We start from the raw sequence: 20,738 nt of genomic DNA on the forward strand, positions 1-20,738 counted from the left end.
GAACTACAGGGAGAACTACAGGGAGAACTATAGGAAGAACTACAGGGAGAACTATAGGAAGAACTACAGGGAGAACTACAGGGAGAACTATAGGAAGAACTACAGGGAGAACTAGAGGGAGAACTATAGGAAGAACTACAGGAAGAACTACAGGAAGAACTACAGGAAGAACTACAGGGAGAACTACAGGGAGAACTATAGGAAGAACTACAGGGAGAACTACAGGGAGAACTATAGGAAGAACTACAGGGAGAACTACAGGGAGAACTACAGGAAGAACTACAGGGAGAACTATAGGAAGAACTACAGGAAGAACTACAGGAAGAACTACAGGAAGAACTACAGGGAGAACTACAGGGAGAACTACAGGGAGAACTATAGGAAGAACTACAGGGAGAACTACAGGGAGAACTATAGGAAGAACTACAGGGAGAACTACAGGGAGAACTACAGGAAGAACTACAGGGAGAACTATAGGAAGAACTACAGTAAGAACTATAGGAAGAACTACAGGGAGAACTATAGGAAGAACTACAGGGAGAACTACAGGGAGAACTATAGGAAGAACTACAGGGAGAACTACAGGGAGAACTACAGGGAGAACTACAGTAAGAACTATAGGAAGAACTACAGGAAGAACTACAGGGAGAACTACAGGAAGAACTATAGGAAGAACTACAGGGAGAACTACAGGGAGAACTACAGTAAGAACTATAGGAAGAACTACAGGAAGAACTACAGGGAGAACTACAGTAAGAACTATAGGAAGAACTACAGGGAGAACTACAGGGAGAACTACAGTAAGAACTATAGGAAGAACTACAGGGAGAACTACAGTAAGAACTATAGGAAGAACTACAGGGAGAACTACAGGGAGAACTACAGTAAGAACTATAGGAAGAACTACAGGGATAACTACAGTAAGAACTACAGGAAGAACTACAGGGAGAACCACAGGGAGAACTACAGGGAGAACTATAGGAAGAACTACAGGGAGAACTACAAGGAGAACTACAGGGAGAACTACAGGAAGAACTACAGGAAGAAGAAGAAGAAGAAGAACTACAGGAAGAACTATAGGAAGAACTACAGGGAGAACTACAGGGATAACTACAGTAAGAACTACAGGAAGAACTACAGGGAGAAGTACAGGGAGAACCACAGGGAGAACTACAGGAAGAACTACAGGGAGAACTACAGGGAGAACTACAGGGAGAACTACAGGAAGAACTACAGGGATAACTACAGGGATAACTACAGTAAGAACTACAGGAATAACTATAGGAAGAACTACAGGGAGAACTACAGGGAGAACTACAGGGAGAACTACAGGAAGAACTATAGGAAGAACTACAGGAAGAACTACAGGGAGAACTACAGGGAGAACTACAGGAAGAACTACATGGAGAACTACAGGAAGAACTACAGGAAGATCTATAGGAAGAACTACAGGGAGAACTACAGGGAGAACTACAGGGAGAACTATAGGAAGAACTACAGGGAGAACTACAGGGAGAACTACAGGAAGAACTACAGTAAGAACTATAGGAAGAACTACAGGAAGAACTATAGGAAGAACTACAGGGAGAACTACAGGGATAACTACAGTAAGAACTACAGGAATAACTAAAGGAAGAACTACAGGGAGAACTACAGGAAGAACTATAGGAAGAACTACAGGAAGAACTACAGGGAGAACTACAGGGAGAACTACAGGAAGAACTACAGGGAGAACTACAGGAAGAACTATAGGAAGAACTACAGGGAGAACTACAGGGAGAACTATAGGAAGAACTATAGGAAGAACTACAGGGAGAACTACAGGGAGAACAACAGGGAGAACTATAGGAAGAACTACAGGAAGAACTATAGGAAGAACTACAGGGAGAACTACAGGGAGAACTACAGTAAGAACTATAGGAAGAACTACAGGGAGAACTACAGGGAGAACTACAGTAAGAATTATAGGAAGAACTACAGGGAGAACTACAGTAAGAACTATAGGAAGAACTACAGAGAGAACTACAGGGAGAACTACAGGAAGAACTACAGGAAGAACTACAGGAAGAACTACAGGAAGAAGAACTACAGGAAGAACTATAGGAAGAAGAAGAACTACAGGAAGAACTACAGGAAGAACTACAGGAAGAAGAAGAACTACAGGAAGAACTATAGGAAGAACGACAGGAAGAACTATAGGAAGAAGAACAGGAAGAACTACAGGAAGAACTACAGGAAAAACTACAGGAAGAACTACAGGGAGAAGAACTACAGGAGGAACTACAGGAAGAAGAAGAACTACAGGAAGAACTAAAGGAAGAACTACAGGAAGAACTACAGGAAAAACTACAGGAAGAACTACAGGAAGAACTATAGGAAGAAGAAGAACTACAGGAAGAACTACAGGAAGAACTACAGGAAGAAGAAGAACTACAGGAAGAACTACAGGAAGAAGAAGAACTACAGGAAGAACTATAGGAAGAACGACAGGAAGAACTGTAAGAAGAAGAACAGGAAGAACTACAGGAAGAACTACAGGAAGAACTATAGGAAGAAGAAGAACTACAGGAAGAACTACAGGAAGAATTACAGGAAGAACTACAGGAAGAAGAAGAACTACAGGAAGAACTATAGGAAGAACGACAGGAAGAACTATAGGAAGAACTACAGGAAGAACTACAGGAAGAAGAAGAACTACAGGAAGAACTATAGGAAGAACGACAGGAAGAACTATAGGAAGAAGAACAGGAAGAACTACAGGAAGAACAGGAAGAACTACAGGAAGAACTACAGGTGCTACCTTCAGGTGTGGTAACTTCGGGGTGCAATGAGCGCTCAAAAGAGTTGCTGTTGTTGTCGCTTGTGTCACATTTTTACACCGTTTTGGAGGTTTACCTGAATGAAAGGGTTGAAGGTTTTAAAGAACGATAGAACAAATAAGTCTGTGCTGCTAGAAGTGCTTCGATGTGCTGACGAACACGAACCAGAAGGTCGCGTGACGTTCATGCAAAATAAAATACGACAGAAGCATCGATCTCGTGGGCTCCGTCTCCCTCGTTAGATAAATCATTTCAAGGAACAGGAAACTCGGCGCTAATGAGAGTCTGTGCTGAACAACACTAAATCATCTGCCCCTCCTCTGGCCTACTCACCACACTGTTGACACACACACACACACACACACACACACACACACACACCTAACACGTATGTTAACTACATAGATCTTTATTACTGTGGTGTTGTTTTTGTTTACTGGAGGAAGCACGTGAGCGGTGGCTGTAAGCTCTGGGGGGGAAAGCAAGTAAATCGACCTTGAGTCAAGATTATTCTGTCAAATCAGTGACCGTGTCCAATGCGGCAATGTATCAAACACGTCTTTCATAACTGTAATTTATCTTGTTTGAAACTGTGAAGAACAACTTTAAAGTCACGATGAAGACCATGAGTTGTGGTTGAAAGTCTTGCGGAAAAAAAGCTAGTAAGTCGACCTTGAGTGAAGATTATTATGCCAAATGAAACCAGTCACTATGATGCAGCATCGAGCGAGACGGAGCGACACATGTTTCAGTCCTCTAAAAGCTTTTTAAACAAAGAAAAGTAATGAAGAAGACCACAAGATGAAGTTGAAAGCACCGTAAAAAAGTACTTTCATTATGAATTCATTTTCCTGCTCAGCAAACACTGATATCTAACTTTATTCTCCCAAACATTTGAGGGCATTGAACACATCGTCGTACAAAAAAAAAGTGGAATATTGGAAGATTACATTTCATCCTCTGAGGTTTTTTCTTATTCAAAAAGAAATAAATAAAAAAGAAACACGTGCAAGTGCCGATGAAGACACGTGAGAGCAAAGTGAGAGCGCGATGTACCGGAGTGAGGCAGTTCAAGGACGGAGAAGCCTCGCTCATGACGACTGCGTTGGTCCAGGACCAGGAATGCCCGGCAGCCGCGGCGCTTCTCTTTGAGAGTCCATTTCGGGTATCGTCAACAAGTTTCAGTCAGCGAGTGCTGGAGGAACGGGGGCGCTTAGTCTTCAACTAAGTTGTGTAACGTTCAGAGGAGAAAGGTGATGCTCGGCTTACGTTTGGCCTGAAGTGAAGCCTCTCACGACATTTTACAGAACGGGCACCGAGTCTAAAAGGAGAGTTCTCCGTCAGCAAAAAGATTCAGATTACCGTAAAAGTCGGGTTATAAGCCGCTACTGCCTTCGGTGGTTGTCCCCGCTAGCTCCCCGCTAGCTCCCCGCTAGCTCCCCGCTGTAGCCAGCTAGCTGTAGCCGCTAGCTCCCCGACAACCACTGAAGGTAACGGGAACAGCCCCGGCTCGACGCGGGCAGCGGGAACGTGGGCAGTAGCAGCAGCTAGCGGGGAGCTAGCAGCAGCGGGGAGCTAGCGGGGACAACCACCGAAGGTAGTAGCAGCTTATAACCCAACTTTTACGGAATTAAACACCAACTATTTCTCCCACATATCCAAGTATCACATTTTCTAGGCGTCGTGCTCGTTGGGCAAGTCCAGGATTTCCCTTCAGGAAATTGTTTTGTATTTGGCAGCCAAAACAACCGCCACATTCATTCAATAAAGAAAAGGCCTTCACTGGGTCACATAGCTTCTCCTTCTTCGCCCCCTATGATTATTGTTGTATATTGTTGTTTTTCCAAAAACTCTCTGTAATATTCAGCTTTATAATGCTTGGATCAGCTGGGTGTCCAGTCCAGGAACGAGGGTGCTGTATGGCTGACTTGGGGTTCAGCTGAGGCGTCAACAAAGCTTTACTTTTAGCTTTTGCCGCATGGATGACGTACTCATTCTCAATCAGGTGGGAGAATTCGAGAGCTGCAGCTGTGGTCGGACCAGTTCCCTTACATTGTTGTCGGGTGACGAGGACTCATTTGCCAGTCAAATAGTTTCAGATGGATTTTTGACGTGCTGCCAGTCTTAAGGCCCCAACAAAGAAAGGAGTCCGCCAGTGGTTTCCCCTCCGTGGGTTACCGTGGGTTACCGTGGATCAACGGTATAGTTACACAAGATGGCTGCTTGGGGTTTCTAACCCCCGGGTTACGTCGTGTTTGGGGTGGAAAGCGGAGGTGGGAAAGAGTCCCAAATCACCAGACGAAACGCAGTGTGAATAAAGTAAATGCAAAGTTGGTCGTGTGGTTGTCGGTGATTTTGCCGTCGCCATCTTGGATTACGGCCGCCGCCATCTTGGCTTTTTTGCGACCGATGAACGGAAGTTAACCTATTTAGACTGAGGAGGAGATCATGTGAAAAATATTAACAATATTGGAGGGCTTATAAAAAGAGACGCCGTATGCGGCTCTGGTAGACCTGTCAATCACCTTGTAGCCCCGCCCTAAACACAGAGTTTATTGTTTAAAGTTAGATAGACATTACATCAACATGTTAGACTACCGCTCAGCCTTGGTGGGTAACAGGTGGCCTGTTTGGCTTTTATTCCTTCCTGAGAACGCAGGACTCCAAGTAAAACTACATTTCCCATCATTCCACTGGTGAATATCAGAGGAGGTGTTGAGGACGAGGGTATGAGGGAGTTTAATTTGTGCATGGACATGTTGTTCTTTCAAGGCAAGAGCACAATCGAGTTTGGTGCAACACATTTATATATATTGCATATACAGATATAGATAAACACATATGTATATAAACGTATATACATTATATGTATAAATATATATATATATATATATATATATATATATATATATATATATATATATGTAAGCATATGTGTATACAAATATATATACAAACATATATAACATTTAGAATAAAAAAGTAATAAATAAAAAAATATATATATATATCTCCAAAACATTGCTTGAATAAGCTCAGCTACAGCTCTGGTGGCATTAATGTGTACACAGCCTTCCATTGTGAAACACTGCATGTTGCACTTAACTGTGTTTTTTACACAAAGCTGTCACTGTCACACACACACACACACACACACACACACACACACACACACACACACACACACACACGCGCACACACACATGCACACACACACACACACACACACACACACACCGTGCAATAACCACTGCCTCTACAGCAAGAACAAAAAAAGAAGAAGTCGTACATTAAACCAGAAGTAGCTGTCTCTGTCCTAACAAAAAGGTACATATTTTAAAAAACTGAAGTAAATTAAGTAAAACGATTTTACCAGAATAACAAAAATTGGGTAAGAATAAAAAATAAAGTCTCAGAATGTCATAATCAATATAAATATTTTTGTATTTGTTATCCCCCCCCCCCCCCCTCAAAAAAAAAAAGTCTAACGTTATTTCGAGGCTCTCGTGTGACGTCACGGCTCCCGTTAAACGGAACAACCTGTGGCACCAACGTCTCCCCCCCCCCCGTCCCCCCGCTGTACGGCGGCTGTACTCACCGCCTCCCAAGCCCAGCAGCCGGCAGATATCTCTGGTGAACTTCATCACTGTTTACCGTCCCGCGTTACCAAAATCTGTCCGCTGACACCTCGCCGGTACCGGACAGTTCATGAGGACTGGTACCTCCGCCTCCTCCGCCCGCAGCAGTCACTGCCGTCAAGCGCGCAGGCGTCGCGACAAAAAAAACTACTTCCGGTAGTTTCTTTCAACAATAAAACAATGACGGGCAGAATTTGAAGGCCACTTCCGGTCGCTGACCATCAAAATAAAAACACTAAAGGATAGCTTTCTGGTCATGGACTCTCAATATGGTTTTTACATATATATATATATATATATATATATATATATATATATATATATATATATATATATCTATATATTTATATACATTATTTATAATAGTATAATATTTTAATAATATATATATATATTATTAATATAATAATACAATATTTTAATTATAGAATATTATTTATAATAATACAATATTTATGTTTATACACACATATATATATATATATATATATACATTTCTTGATTGCCAGAAAAATATGTGATCGCTCTGACAGATTTTTATTATTATTCAATATATGTGTTTTGGTTGTATATTGAGCAAAATAAATACAATGTATTATTTAATATTATCCAATTAGTTGACCCTGTTGTTGACCTCGTCCTCTTCCTTTTGCATTCCAGGTGGAGGTGAGAGAGTTTCTCTAACTCAGTGTCTCCACGACAAACCAAGCAAGCTTATACTGACCTCTGCTGGTGACGAGGAGGAGCTGCAACAACGTGGACGTACAGCCTGAAACACACACACACACACACACACACACACACACACACACACACACACACACACACACACACACACACACACACACACGTTCCTGACCTGAAACCTGATAAGGGAAAACACTTTCCAGCAGTCCCTGAGGGCTGCATTCCCAAGCAGCATTTTATAATCGTTTTGTTTTCTGTTGTAAATCCTATTAATGATAGTTGACAGTGATATTATACTATATTCATCTTCAAATTATATTATATTATATCATATTATATAAAAATGGATTAATAATTTTACGGTAAGAACTGACATCAATATAAGAGCAAACTTCCAGTGAATGCAAAATGTATTCCAAGGACATTTTGTATCAAAAAACATAAACAATCAGTCACAGAAGATACAATCAATAACACTTGACACTTACAACAATAAGAACCTTGTATAAGTACGATAATAAATCATGTTTAATAGTACTTTTTCCATTTTCTACAATGTGCAATATTAGGTTACAATTTCATGTCCAATTGTATTTGTATTTAACTGTTTTATTTATTTATGTATTTACCTTCCTCGATTGCTATTGTGCTCTATTTCCCCTGTTATCATTATTATGCGTTACCTTTAATAGTTGTTATTCTGTTGCTCCAGTACGTTTATAATTGTATTTTATTTATTTTGATGTCATCTTAAAAAAAAACAAAAAAACTCGTGAATAAAGTTATATTTGATCTCATCTCATTTTAAAAATTAAAAAAAACACACTTTGCCTGCAACCTGCTCGGCACCGACAACCGTCCAATCCCTCTCACTGTCATGCAAACCAAGACGGGCGGCTCGACCAATCACAGCCCGCGGTCTCCCGCGCCTGGACCAATCACATGGCCGGCTCAGGCTCAACGGGGGCGGGGCCCCAGCGGAAAGCGCCGTGCGGCCATTGATGCGCTTTATCTTCCGAGAGGACGCAGCCGGGGTTAACTCTTCTCCTTCTCGCGGCGCTGTCAGCCTCCTCCTCGCGCACCGCAGCCATGGTTTCCCACTCGCTCGCGCTGCCGATGATCTGCTTCACCACGCTGTGGGCGCTCGTGGGCGTCGTGGCTCCGTTTCTGGTGCCCAAAGGACCCAACCGCGGGTAAGGCGCTCCAGAGATGCCGTTCATCTGCTTGCAATTAAACCCCCCGAGTCCCTTTGCGTTCCCTCTGCGTCCCCTTTGCGTCCCCTCACGTCTCATCCCATGCATTACTTACACAATGCTTTTATTATTGCATTAAAACGCGTTGTTTACGTCGCGCTCGGCCCCGCGGAGCGTCTGTGTAACGCGCTCCGGTGGAGGAGGAAGAGGCCCGGCGCGTCATCTCGCGTCCTCTCCATCCTTCCTTCCCTCCTCTCCTCCCTCCCTCCAAACACGGCAGTGAGGTTAATGCGTTTGTAAAAGATAATTTGGGTAAAAAGATGTTACGTTGGTTTATTTAGTGTCATATACCTTCTGATAAAGGCGCAATATTCTACACATAACTTTCTTCCACCTCTCAAAATGTGCAATATTCCCATAGAACTCTCCACTTTTCCCTCTTTTCACAATCCAAGAACAGCACTCAGGACGAGCCTATTTATTAATGTTATTTAAAACTGTATCTAACACCTTTCTTGTACATATTGAATGAATGAATATATACTTTATTAATCCCTAAGGGGAAATTTGTTGTCAGAGTAGCAGCAATTTACAGACTAAAATCAACATATTAAAAACAACAACAGGGATGATATATATATATATATATATATATATATATATATATATATATATATATATATATATATATATATATGTTACAAATAGCAGGGAAGAAAGATATGTAGAGCGCAGAAAGTTTTATTTAGGAAATAAATTAAACTTAGACAATAGAGAAGTGCAAAAATGCAGAGTATGTATGTGTAAGTATGAAGAGTGTGAAGTTTAGGTACATATACCACCGTATGTATAAGGTTTTTATATTATTATAGTGTGTTTTTATTTCCTAAACTGCTCTGCACAATAATTCCAATGGACTCCATGTTTTATTTCAAGGTTCAGGGTTTTTATTTTCCCATTTGAGAAACAAGTTTTTGGGGCTGATGCAGCAACAAATATACACCTGAAAAATGAAGGTATACTTCATCACATACATAAAAGTCCTGCTCACTGAACTACTTCTTCAAATTAGGTTTGGGACATTTATTTAAGGATTCAAAATCAAAAAGGTAAAAGTAACTCTACTGAGTAAATGTGTGTGTGAGCAGACAGAGCAGCAGAAATGACCTCCTCCTCTCTTTTCGTCCACAGTGTGATTGTCACCAGTCTCATCCTCACGGCGGTCTGCTGCTACCTGTTGTAAGTTCTAACTTCTCTTCTTCTTCTGTGGCTATATATATATATATATATATATATATATATATATATATATATATATATATATATATATATATACACAGGGTTCATACACTCATGGAAAACCTGGAGAAGTCATGGAATTTTAAAATGGTTATTTCCAGGTCTGGAAAAGTCCTTGAAAAAAATTAAACCTCCAAAGTTGAGTAAAAGTCATGTAAATGTGTTATATTCATGTGTTCATGTAAATGTGTTATATTCATGTGTTCATGTCGTTCATTTACGCTGAGTTTGAAATAATGAATATGCTTTTAAAAGAAAGACTCAAAATATAAGCAGGCATACATACAGGCATCTATATAAATGTTTATTCTTTTAATCAAACTACTGTCTCATTCATTTGAGTCATTTAAGGTTTACTGTATGCTTTGTATTCTCATTGTTAGTTTAAATACTACATTTACTCACTTTTTACTGTTTACACCCAGACTTCACTAAATGTTTGTCATGACATTTGGTTTAAAGTCATGAATCCATTGGTCAGCATGTGTGTGAAGCCTGTCTATGAGAAGTGGATGACGTCACCGTAACTGTGTTGAAGCCTTGTGTTTGGCATTTTGTCCGTCGCCATCTTGGTTTCTGTCCGTCGCCATCTTGGTTTCTGTCCGTCGCCAGAAGCAGAGGTCGGCGACTAGAAGAGCATAAACACGGACGTCCTGTCTCACCTTCATTTCACTCTGTGATGGTGAAACGGTGTCGTGACCGACTCTGGACACAAGATGCAAGATCACCGTTTGATTTAAGGCACACCGGACGACGCATGTTCACACTTTAAAGCAGATTGTGTGGTGGAAAAAAACAACTAAACTGAACTTTTACCTCCAAAACTAGCATGCTTACAAACACCTGACCCACACAAAACACTGGAATATTTAGCAGCTTGAAATTTGGATGAATGATCCTAAAATAGCCTGGAGGAAAAAAAGATCGCCATGAGGACGTGTGTGCAGACGGAGAGCTCAGAGAGGTGCAGCATCGTCATCTCACCACTAGATGGAGTCGCAGCGCCTCCAGGAGGCGACCGGCCGCTCAAACTGTGATGAAATATACAAAATAAAGCAGCTGGATGAGGCGGAGGAGCCTGAATGGAACGAGAAGGATAAAGAAGAAATATATCACGTTGATTAACTAATTTAAATGATTACTGACAACTGGAGAACTCTGATTAGTTTAAATATAGATCGCCTATTATGTCATTTGTGTTATTCACGGATCAAGTAGCATCTTTTCAGATTGTCTGGTCACAAACAAAAAAAGTGTAAACTTCAATATTTATAGCCGACGTCTTAGTCGTATTCTGTAAACTCAAACTAGGTTTGCTCAGACACTGAACTCTTTTAAGACGGGATTAAAAGCATTTGTATTCAGAAAGGCACTTTTTATCTTGTCAGCTATTCATTTTTGTTGTTTCATGGGTCGCTTTATCTATCTATCTTTATCTCTGATATTCTTTTGAAGGAAAAGTGCGTTAAAAATGAAATACATTATTGTTGTTATTATTATTTAGGTTACACACAGGCACAGATGCCGTCAGTATTTTGCAAGAAACCGGGGAAAAAAGCTCACGAGTGACGTGCGAAAACTCGTCCTGCAAATAGGGGAAGCTGCCAATCATATTTGAACGTTTGCTAATTACAAAAACACATAAAAGGGTTGTAATAGCGCGTGGGGAACGTGGGCGCGTGCTCTGGAAGCTGCTCTGAGCGGCAGCCCGTAAATAAAGCGTCTTCTTCTTCCCGCTGCGCCTGCAGGGCCAGCTCATTAGCAGCTTCCCCGAGAGGCAAAAGGTCGACGGTGGGGCATTAACGGGGCGATAACAAATCATTTAGCCCTCTCTGGACGACCTCTTTGAGAGCTGGTTAAAGCTGAAAGTCGGCGGCGGGGAGAGTCTCTCGCTTCCTGTGGGCGGAGCCTCTTGTTATCGTCACGGTGGGATCCAAAAGAGAGGCGGTGAGAACGAGGTGAACCCGAGTAACGCCAGAGGTTCGCCGTGTCTGTAACGCCGCTCTTCTTCTGTCTCTGCTTCCCTCAGCTGGTTGGTGGCCATCTTGGCCCAGGCCAACCCTCTGTTCGGCCCTCAGCTGAAGAACGAAACCATCTGGTATCTGCGTTACTTCTGGGAGTAAACCAGGTGAGTCCGTCAGCAGATCAAGACACAACTAAAGAAGTGGAGCTCGGTAGCGTTATATATATATACATATATATATATATATATATATGTATATATATATATGTATATATGTGTTTTATACGCTCAAACTGTTTTTAAATGCAGAGAACATTTAGTAAAATAGGCTGAGAACATTCTGTGTTAACATTATTAGTTCATTAATATAACCAGTGACTGACCAGTAGCATCTTCTATACAGATTGTCTGGTAAGACTAAAAGATGAATATCTATACTTTATACGCACCACTCAAACTAATCTAACTCAAGAGTAGTCCCGCCCTTCTGTGCTGTGATTGGCTGATTTATCTGCCAATAGCAATGTGCTTTCCTACATGGTGAAAAGAGCGTAGTCTATAGATAGAGATGGCTAACTAGCTACTTAGCTTCCACCACGCTGTCATGCTACAATGGTTACAAGAATTACTACTTAGCTAGCTTGACAATTCCACCACGCTTTTGCTAACTAGCTACTTAGCTAGCTACTTGGTTACAAGAATTGAGCTGCTCAAAACTGTCATCTGTGGCAAGAGCGTAGTCTGAACCAACAGACACAGTCTGATCTTCTTCTTCTTCTTCTTCTTCTTCTTCTTCTTCTTCACCTTCTTCTTTTCTCCTCCTCTCATCTCCTCCTCTCCTCCTCCTCCTCCTCCTCCTCTTCCTTCTCCTCCTCCTCTTCTCCTCCTCTCCTCCTCATCTCCTCCTCTTCCTCCTCTCATCTCCTCCTCCTCCTCCTCTCATCTCCTCCTCCTCATCTCCTCCTCCTCCTCTCATCTCCTCCTCCTCCTCCTCCTCCTCTCATCTCCTCCTCCTCTCATATCCTCCTCTCATCTCCTCCTCCTCCTCCTCTCATCTCCTCCTCCTCCTCCTCTCATCTCCTCCTCTCATCTCCTCCTCTCATCTCCTCCTCCTCCTCCTCTCATCTCCTCCTCCTCATCTCCTCCTCCTCCTCTCATCTCCTCCTCCTCCTCTCATCTCCTCCTCCTCCTCCTCCTCCTCCTCCTCCTCCTCCTCCTCCTCTCATCTCCTCCTCCTCCTCCTCCTCCTCATCTCATCTCCTCCTCCTCCTCCTCCATCTCCTCCTCCTCCTCCTCCTCCTCCTCCTCCTCCTCCTCCTTCTCTCCTCTCCTCCTCCAGGACCGTGTGATGCGATGCCTCCCGTCATTCCCGTCCCGGTTGGTTTCTCTGGACTTCATTTCACCGTAACTCATTAAACATCCTCTCTCTCACGAGGTCCGCAGACCCGACGAAGACGACCGACCCCCAGACGACGCCCTGCAGTCTGAGACCTCGGAGCGTGTCCACACGCATGTTTAAAACAAGGAGAACACGCTTAGCGTATTAGTTTTTGGTCAGTTACCGGCGATAATGACGTCCAGTGGATCCGCGACATCGTCCTTTAGGAGCAGACATCGATCTCCCTCTACTTTGTGTTCGTTTACATTTTTTATTTAAATTGTTTTTGTTTGTGTCGCCGCCACCAGGGAACATGAATTTCTTAATTCTGTTTGTGTATTTATTCCGACGTGAGCGTTGTTGCGTAACCGTTGTTGTCGTTGTGACGTGAGGAGAGCGTTTGGACCGCGAGAATCTCCACGAGAGGAGAGCGATTTCCCCTTTTATCCCCACTCACGAAGCTCCCTCACACACACACACACACTCGCTCTCACACACACTCGTGCTCGCCGAGGTTCTCGTTGCCATGGTGATCTCGTCGCCCCTCTCTCCACTCGACCCCTTTTGATGAAATCCTGCCCGTTCTCGCCTGCTTTTGTGCTGTAAGGACGTGGGTTGTGTGTTTTTTTGGGGGGGGATTGAAGCAGCCGATAGATGTGTTGATGATATCCACCATCTTTTAAATATTTTAATCTTCATCCACCCTCACACACACACACACACACACACTAAATAAGATCCATTATCCCCAGCCTTCATTAAAGGACTCATTAAAGGAGAGGTGGATAAAAGATTTAACGGATATCACCGGGAAGCTTTCCCAGACGATTAATTAACATTAAGAAGATTATTCTTTTTGTGTTACAGGTTTTCTGTTTTAAATATGCAAATGAGGCATTATCTTCTCAAATATGCGCACATTTCCAGAACAGGAAATATGAACGTTCTTGTTTTCAGTTTGTTGACATGCTGGAGTCAAAGGTTTTTAAAGAAGGGACATGAATCAGAACATAGTTTCAACCGCCGTTAAAATACAAATTTCTCCATGTTTGTAGTGTAAATGAGGTTATGAATGCATAAACCCTCAGAATATATGTAGGAATCAAAGAGTGAAGTTCGGTGATGTAAGAGCTGCTGAAGTGGAGATTTCTGGATCAGAGTCTGAGGACAAACTCATGGAGAGAAAACGTCCTTTAAAGAGAAGTTTAGCTACTTTACACCCATTCTGAAGGCTCTACAGGTGAAGAGGGTCAACACATGAACTCATAGAACTTCACCACTTCATTACTGACTCAAATGTCCTGGACACGCCTTCCTCCTCCCGACCTCCCTTGAGAGTCTCAGCTGCGAGCCGCTACCACGACCACGACTCCCTCCTCCTCCACTCCCCATCCTCTTCTCTAAAACCACTTTGCTTCAGCCAAAAAAGAATCAAAATCAATATACAGCTACTTTTTAGAAAGACCAAATTGCGTTGTATCTTTTTCCTCCAGCCCTCTTTGGTAGTTGTGGCGGCGGCGGCGCGCCTAAAAGCTGACGAACGGCGTGCGACGGCATCGCCAACGCCAGGTTCTCCTCGCCAGAATGCTGCTCTTCAGTTTACAAAGCGGACTCCCGAGTAGATCGGTCGGTTTCTGACGAGTTAAGTTAAGGGATTGTTGGTGATGTTGGAGACAAGAAACATCAGTCCAGACTGTGGTTTTACTCTCACTTCTTTTTTATTACGCTTCATGTCCTAAAACCTGCATTCTCTCTATTGACCATCAGGGGGTGACTCCTCTGGTTGTATAGAAGTAAATGCTTCATGCGTTAAAGCTGCATTCTCTCTCCTGACCACCAGGGGATGACTCCTCTGGTTGTATAGAAGTCTATACTTAATGTGTTAAAGCTGCATTCTCTCTCCTGTCCACCAGGGTGCGACTCATCTGGTTGTATAGAAGTCTATGCTTCATGCGTTAAAGCTGCATTCTCTCTCCTGACCACCAGGGGATGACTCCTCTGGTTGTATAGAAGTCTATACTTAATGTGTTAAAGCTGCATTCTCTCTCCTGTCCACCAGGGTGCGACTCATCTGGTTGTATAGAAGTTTATGCTTCATGCGTTAAAGCTGCATTCTCTCTCCTGACCACCAGGGGGTGACTCCTCTGGTTGTATAGAAGTCTATACTTAATGTGTTAAAGCTGCATTCTCTCTCCTGTCCACCAGGGTGCGACTCATCTGGTTGTATAGAAGTCTATGCTTCATGCGTTAAAGCTGCATTCTCTCTCCTGACCACCAGGGGGTCGATTGTATACACTGCAGCGTTTTCGACTTGCGAAACATTTTAAACATCGTACTCGATCGTGTTCTCTTGATTTGTCGGAAGCCAAAACCTTAAATCGCGATTTAATACTGAACGAAACTCCACAACAAACTGACCCCAGACGTTTATTATTTTCCGTTTCTTATGAATCTGTTCATATTAATCTTCTGGCTGCTGCTTATCTGATAAATATCCCTGGCAACATATAGATGATGGAGATTTGTTTGTGTGTGTGTGTGTGTGTGTGTGTGTGTGTGTGTGTGTGTGTGTGTGTGTGTGTGTGTGTGTGTGTGAGCCCCGTTGTTACAGAAAGCTACTGAATAACCTGATTGGTGGTGGAAGTGAGATCTTACATGTGACCTTGTGTTAGTGTGAAGTAAATGCTTCTATGTGAAACACCCAATAAAATATATATTAAAACATGTGTCTCGTTAACCCTGCTGCTCTGTTGACATTGTGAACATTCCTTCAGCAGACTGGAATGCATGTGTTGTGAAGGAAACACACAGACGCACACACACACACACACACACACACACACACACACACACAGACAGAGTGTGAAGTGGCTCACGGTTCTTTGATTCTTTCATAAAAACAGAACCATTTTACGTCTCACACAAACTGAACCTCGTCTCTCGAGGACACGAGGGTTAATCGTATCACTTAAGAGTCCTTCCTGTGTGTGTGTGTGTGTGTGTGTGTGTGTGTGCCAAAGTGAGACTAAATAGATCCTGCATTCGAAGGACTGAGGCAGTTTGTCAAAGTTACCTTGGCAATCAAGCACAAGGTTGGCTTTTCCCACAATGACACAGGGAAGCTTTGCATGAATGATTCTCTCTCTCTCTCTCACACACACACACACACACACACACACACACACACACACCTCATCATATGCAGGATTACCAGGAACACTGGAGGAGCTGGGAAGTGGGAGACTAAAAGGTAAGGTGCCTGCTCTGATGAATCTGATGATTTGAGCAAATCGGTAAATGTGATTTTACATTTTTTTGTTAAAACAAGGATTCAAGTTTTTCTTGACATGAATACGTTTTTAAGCTGAATTCTCTCTGCTGACCACCAGAGGGCGACTCCTCTGGTTGTATAGAAGTCTATGCTTCATGTGTTAAAGCTGAATTCTCTCTGCTGACCACCAGGGGGCGACTCCTCTGGCTGTATAGAAGTCTATGCTTCATGTGTTAAAGCTGAATTCTCTCTCCTGACCACCAGGGGGTGACTCCTCTGGCTGTATAGAAGTATATGCTTCATGTGTTAAAGCTGAATTCTCTCTGCTGACCACCAGGGGTGACTCCTCTGGTTGTATAGAAGTCTATGATTCATGTGTTAAAGCTGCATTCTCTCTCCTGACTACTAGGGGCGACTCCTCTGGTTGTATAGAAGTATATGCTTCATGCGTTAAAGCTGCATTCTCTCTCCTGACCAACAGGGGGTGACTCCTCTGGTTGTATAGAAGTCTATGCTTCATGTGTTAAAGCTGCATTATCTCTCCTGACCACCAGGGGGTGACTCCTCTGGTTGTATAGAAGTATTTGCCTCATGTGTTAGAGCTGCATTCTCTCTCCTGACCACCAGGGGGCGACTCCTCTGGTTGTATAGAAGTCTATATAAATGACTGTACTTCTCTTGATGTATTCCCTCAGTAAACATTGTAAACATGAGTTTATGTCTCAATCTCTAGTTTCAAGTCTTCTTCAATACAGCATGATGTTCATTTAGTACATTATGGTCATTTAGAGTCAAACAGACCATAACGCAGGGGACGCTTTAGGGGCGGGGCTACAAGGTGATTGACAGGTCGACACCAGAGACGTATACGGCGTCTCTACCTCCTCAGTCCAGATGTGGTAACATTTGTTCATTGGTTGAGGAAAAAAACAAAATGGCGACGGCGAAATTGCCAAACTTCAAAACATCCGTCCACAAACCAACGGCTGACGTCACGATGACTACGTCCACTTCTCATGCTCAGTCTGTGGTTTGCATAAGTTTAAACTCGCCTATCGTCAAGCGTATTCCTCCAGGGGAAGACGGACCAGGGGAGCGAGGACGTGTTATATAACCCCTCTGTTTGCTGTCAGAGCCGTGGCCTACATTCCTCTTTAATACTCGTTGTTTGAGGGCACCGCGCCGCCGACACGCATGGGCTGTGACTGGCGGATAAACACCCCACAGCTTATCCTATGTAATATTCATAAATTGTGGCTTAACGCGCCATGGCAACCTACTTTTTCTCCAGCAGTACATTAAGATTTAATGATGTTTTATGCAAACAGCCGTATGAGCTGGCCTAAATAACGCCGGCGCCTTCGCAGAGGTTTGTTTTCTTTTCCTCACAAGGGAGCAGCTGTGAGCCTGATAATGCATATTTTAATCTCCCATTCATATATATATATATGCATTTGCATCCGCCAGGCTCTACTTTACATTATATATATATATATATATATGTATATATATATATATATGTATATATTGTAAAGTAGAGCCTGGCAGATGCAGGCTCATTAGAATATTGATAATTATGTAAATGTTCCCCTCATAAACAAATAAACATTTTTATATGGAATGTTATTAAAGTTATAGTGAACCTCGGAAGCAAAACATCACTGGAAATGTAATTATTATGACCAACAAGGAGATGACAACATCATCTATCATGGTATATATTTTGTATATATTGTTATATTGATGTATGAATGTGATGTAGTATATTTTGGGGGGAAATATTCAATAATTAAATCATATTTAATATCCCATAGTATTATGGAAAGCAGCTGTGCTCATTGATTTGATCCACAATAGAAAATATAACCGTAAACAACATCTCCAATGCAACAATACACTACAGTTTAGATGAGGAACGTATAACTACTATGAATATTAAATGTATTTGTGACCAACTCTGCATTGTGGATATTAACTACATTTGTAAATTGCATTATAAACATACATATGTGTTATTATCTGCGTATAGTTATAAGCAATCACACGTATCCATAATGTTTTATGACAATAATCACAACATATTATGAAGCTTTTTATAATGACTAAAGGATAATACTTCATGGTTGCCCCCCCGTAGTTTTCATACGTTACACTGTTTGTATGATGCGTTTTAATCACACTCATAATGCGTTATGATGGGATTATAAGGTCATTGTTTGCTTTAAGTAAAGTGAGGAAAAAAGTTTAAACTATGCAAGTACAACACAGAAAACGTTGTTAAATTAATTATTATTTTACTAAAGGTAAACAATGACCACTGAGAGTAACTTATAATCAATATAGTGCTTTATCAAAAAAGATAATTAGGTATCATAACTATGGAATTTATAACAAAAAAGTCAGTGCAGTGAACAGCAATTATGAAAGTTATTCATAATGCGTTATGATTATTGTTTTAAAGCAGTGCTTTTAACTATAAGCAGATTGTAAATAGGTCTAAATATACATGTGTTTAGACATGTGTTCCATACTACAATTTAACTTAAAATATATACTTTAATATGATATAATGCTCTCCAGATGACGTTATATAAATATAATATTACGATGAATATATTTAAAATCTGCATTTCTCATTATTATTTAATCTCAGTTGCCATTTTTCATTCAGCTGAAATGTTGAGTTATTCCTGAAGAAGTTATGTAATAGTTGCAGGATTCATACGGTCATGGAAAACCTGGAAACAACAAAATAACAAAAAGTGTAGTAAAAGTCATGTAAATGTGTTATATTCATGTGTTCATGACGTTCATTTATGCTGAGTTTGAAATAATGAATATGCTTTTAAAAGAAAGACTCAGAATATAAGCAGGCATACATACAGGCATCTATATAAATGTTTATTCTTTTAATCAAACTATTGTCTCATTCATTTTTGTCATTTAAGGTTTACTGTATGCTTTGTATTCTCATTGTTAGTTTAAATACTACATTTACTCACTTTTTACTGTTTACACCCAGATTTCACAAAATGTTTGTCATGGACATTTGGTTTAAAGTCATGGAAAAGTCATGGAAATTAATAAAAATCATGGAAATCTGGTTTAAAGTCATGGAGAATGTGTCTGAACCCTGAAGTTGGCTGGGGAATTGTTAAACTGAGAGGTGTTTCTAATATTTTGTCCACCCCATCTTCAACAATAAAGGATTGTGTTACATCACAAAGTGCGCGACCCAACCAGCAGGTTTACGGAGCCCATAGCGGCCGTAAAGCGGCTGTTGAGTGGCATGAAGCCCGCTGAGGAGGCCGCCTGTTCGGGGTGCTTCGCTCCGTGAGCTCCGTGTTTCCAGCGGGGCTCCGCTCTGGAGCGACCCGTGGAAGCGACGCGGGTCCGCGGGTCCGCGGGTTCACTGCCTCGCTCTTCCCGTGTGTCCTTAAAGACGGGTCGCGTGACCCCGCCCCTGTGACGTCGACACAAACTGTATTCGTTTTTTCACCGACTTCAATGTGGGTCAATCGTCAATGGTCGAGAAGCACCCAACCGGAAGTACTGTAGAGGGCTTTTCACAGTAAAAGCAGGAGACACGTTTGTTTTGACACTTATTTTACGGTTTTTGTTTTAAATATGTTTCAGTCAAAGCGGGTTGTGTTGGCTTTATGGTTAAAGGTATGATTCCTGGTCATGATTGAGCGTAATTTAATAAACAATTAAGATCAATTATTTTTTTGTCAGTCTCAATTCAACAAATCCTACAAATCAACTTCAATAAAACGTGGCTCATTTTACAGTAGAAAAACACTGGATGTGTTGATGGGTAGATTTTGTTCTGTTTTGACAAAATTCTTCCCATTTGTAATTAATTACATTATTCCAATTAATGATAAAATATGTTCCAAATATATTCATACACATTTGACATGGTATAATGGGCTTTTCAAGTATCTAAACAATTTTTCAAATTCTATTCTCAGTGTATCATGATGCTAAAATGTAGTTAGAAAAACGTATTATTAAGAAAGTATTACATAAAGATCCTTAACAGAACTAAGGACATTCTCCCAATATTACCGTTCAATGTACTATAATGGTGTATTGTATTCTAAAATAATATTAAAAGAAAATTAACAGAAAAGAGTTAATCATGTGTAGCTCTAAAATGAAAATATTTAATAACATATTTGTTTGAATGTACTCTTATTGGTTATTTATTTATTGTACATTTTCCTTTTTTTTGTCACGCACTAATTAAAAAGCAAAATTCCTTGTCCGTGTAAAGTAATAACCGTTTCTGATTCCGATCTACAATAATACAACAAAAATAATTTAAAATTTCTAAACGACCTTTATTTTGGAAAACTATTGGCCGGAAGTCCGGCGCGACCAAATCTCTCGAGCTTGACAGTTTTGGTTTACGGGATTACGCGTGAACTCAAATGCCCCCATCAAGCCAACGCGGAGAGCTGCGACTGTTTTTACAGCTGACACAC

General features: G+C 41.5%; 2 protein-coding genes across 3 annotated transcripts in view; one reads left to right on the top strand and one right to left on the bottom strand.

Moving 5' to 3' along the window:
- The window catches only part of LOC306738220 (uncharacterized protein), a 20,452-nt gene extending 13,959 nt beyond the window's left edge, over nt 1-6,493 (bottom strand). For both annotated transcript variants that reach the window (XM_079220050.1, XM_079220049.1), the window contains exon 1: nt 6,418-6,493. In XM_079220050.1, the coding sequence (XP_079076176.1) occupies nt 6,418-6,463 (46 nt within the window). In that variant the 5' untranslated portion in view covers nt 6,464-6,493. The remainder of the gene's footprint in view (nt 1-6,417) is intronic.
- Nucleotides 6,494-8,233: 1,740 nt separating this feature from the next.
- On the top strand, nt 8,234-11,759 carry atpv0e2 (ATPase H+ transporting V0 subunit e2; the record flags this gene model as incomplete). Its single annotated transcript, XM_079220082.1, has 3 exons — nt 8,234-8,337; nt 9,529-9,576; nt 11,666-11,759. The coding sequence occupies 3 exons, from the start codon at nt 8,234-8,236 to the stop codon at nt 11,757-11,759; spliced, it is 246 nt and encodes an 81-aa protein (XP_079076208.1).
- Nucleotides 11,760-20,738: the final 8,979 nt, after the last annotated feature.

This window comes from Taurulus bubalis (assembly GCF_910589615.1).
Source record: "Taurulus bubalis genome assembly, chromosome: 6".
In the NCBI taxonomy this organism is placed as follows: Eukaryota; Metazoa; Chordata; class Actinopteri; order Perciformes; family Cottidae; genus Taurulus; species Taurulus bubalis.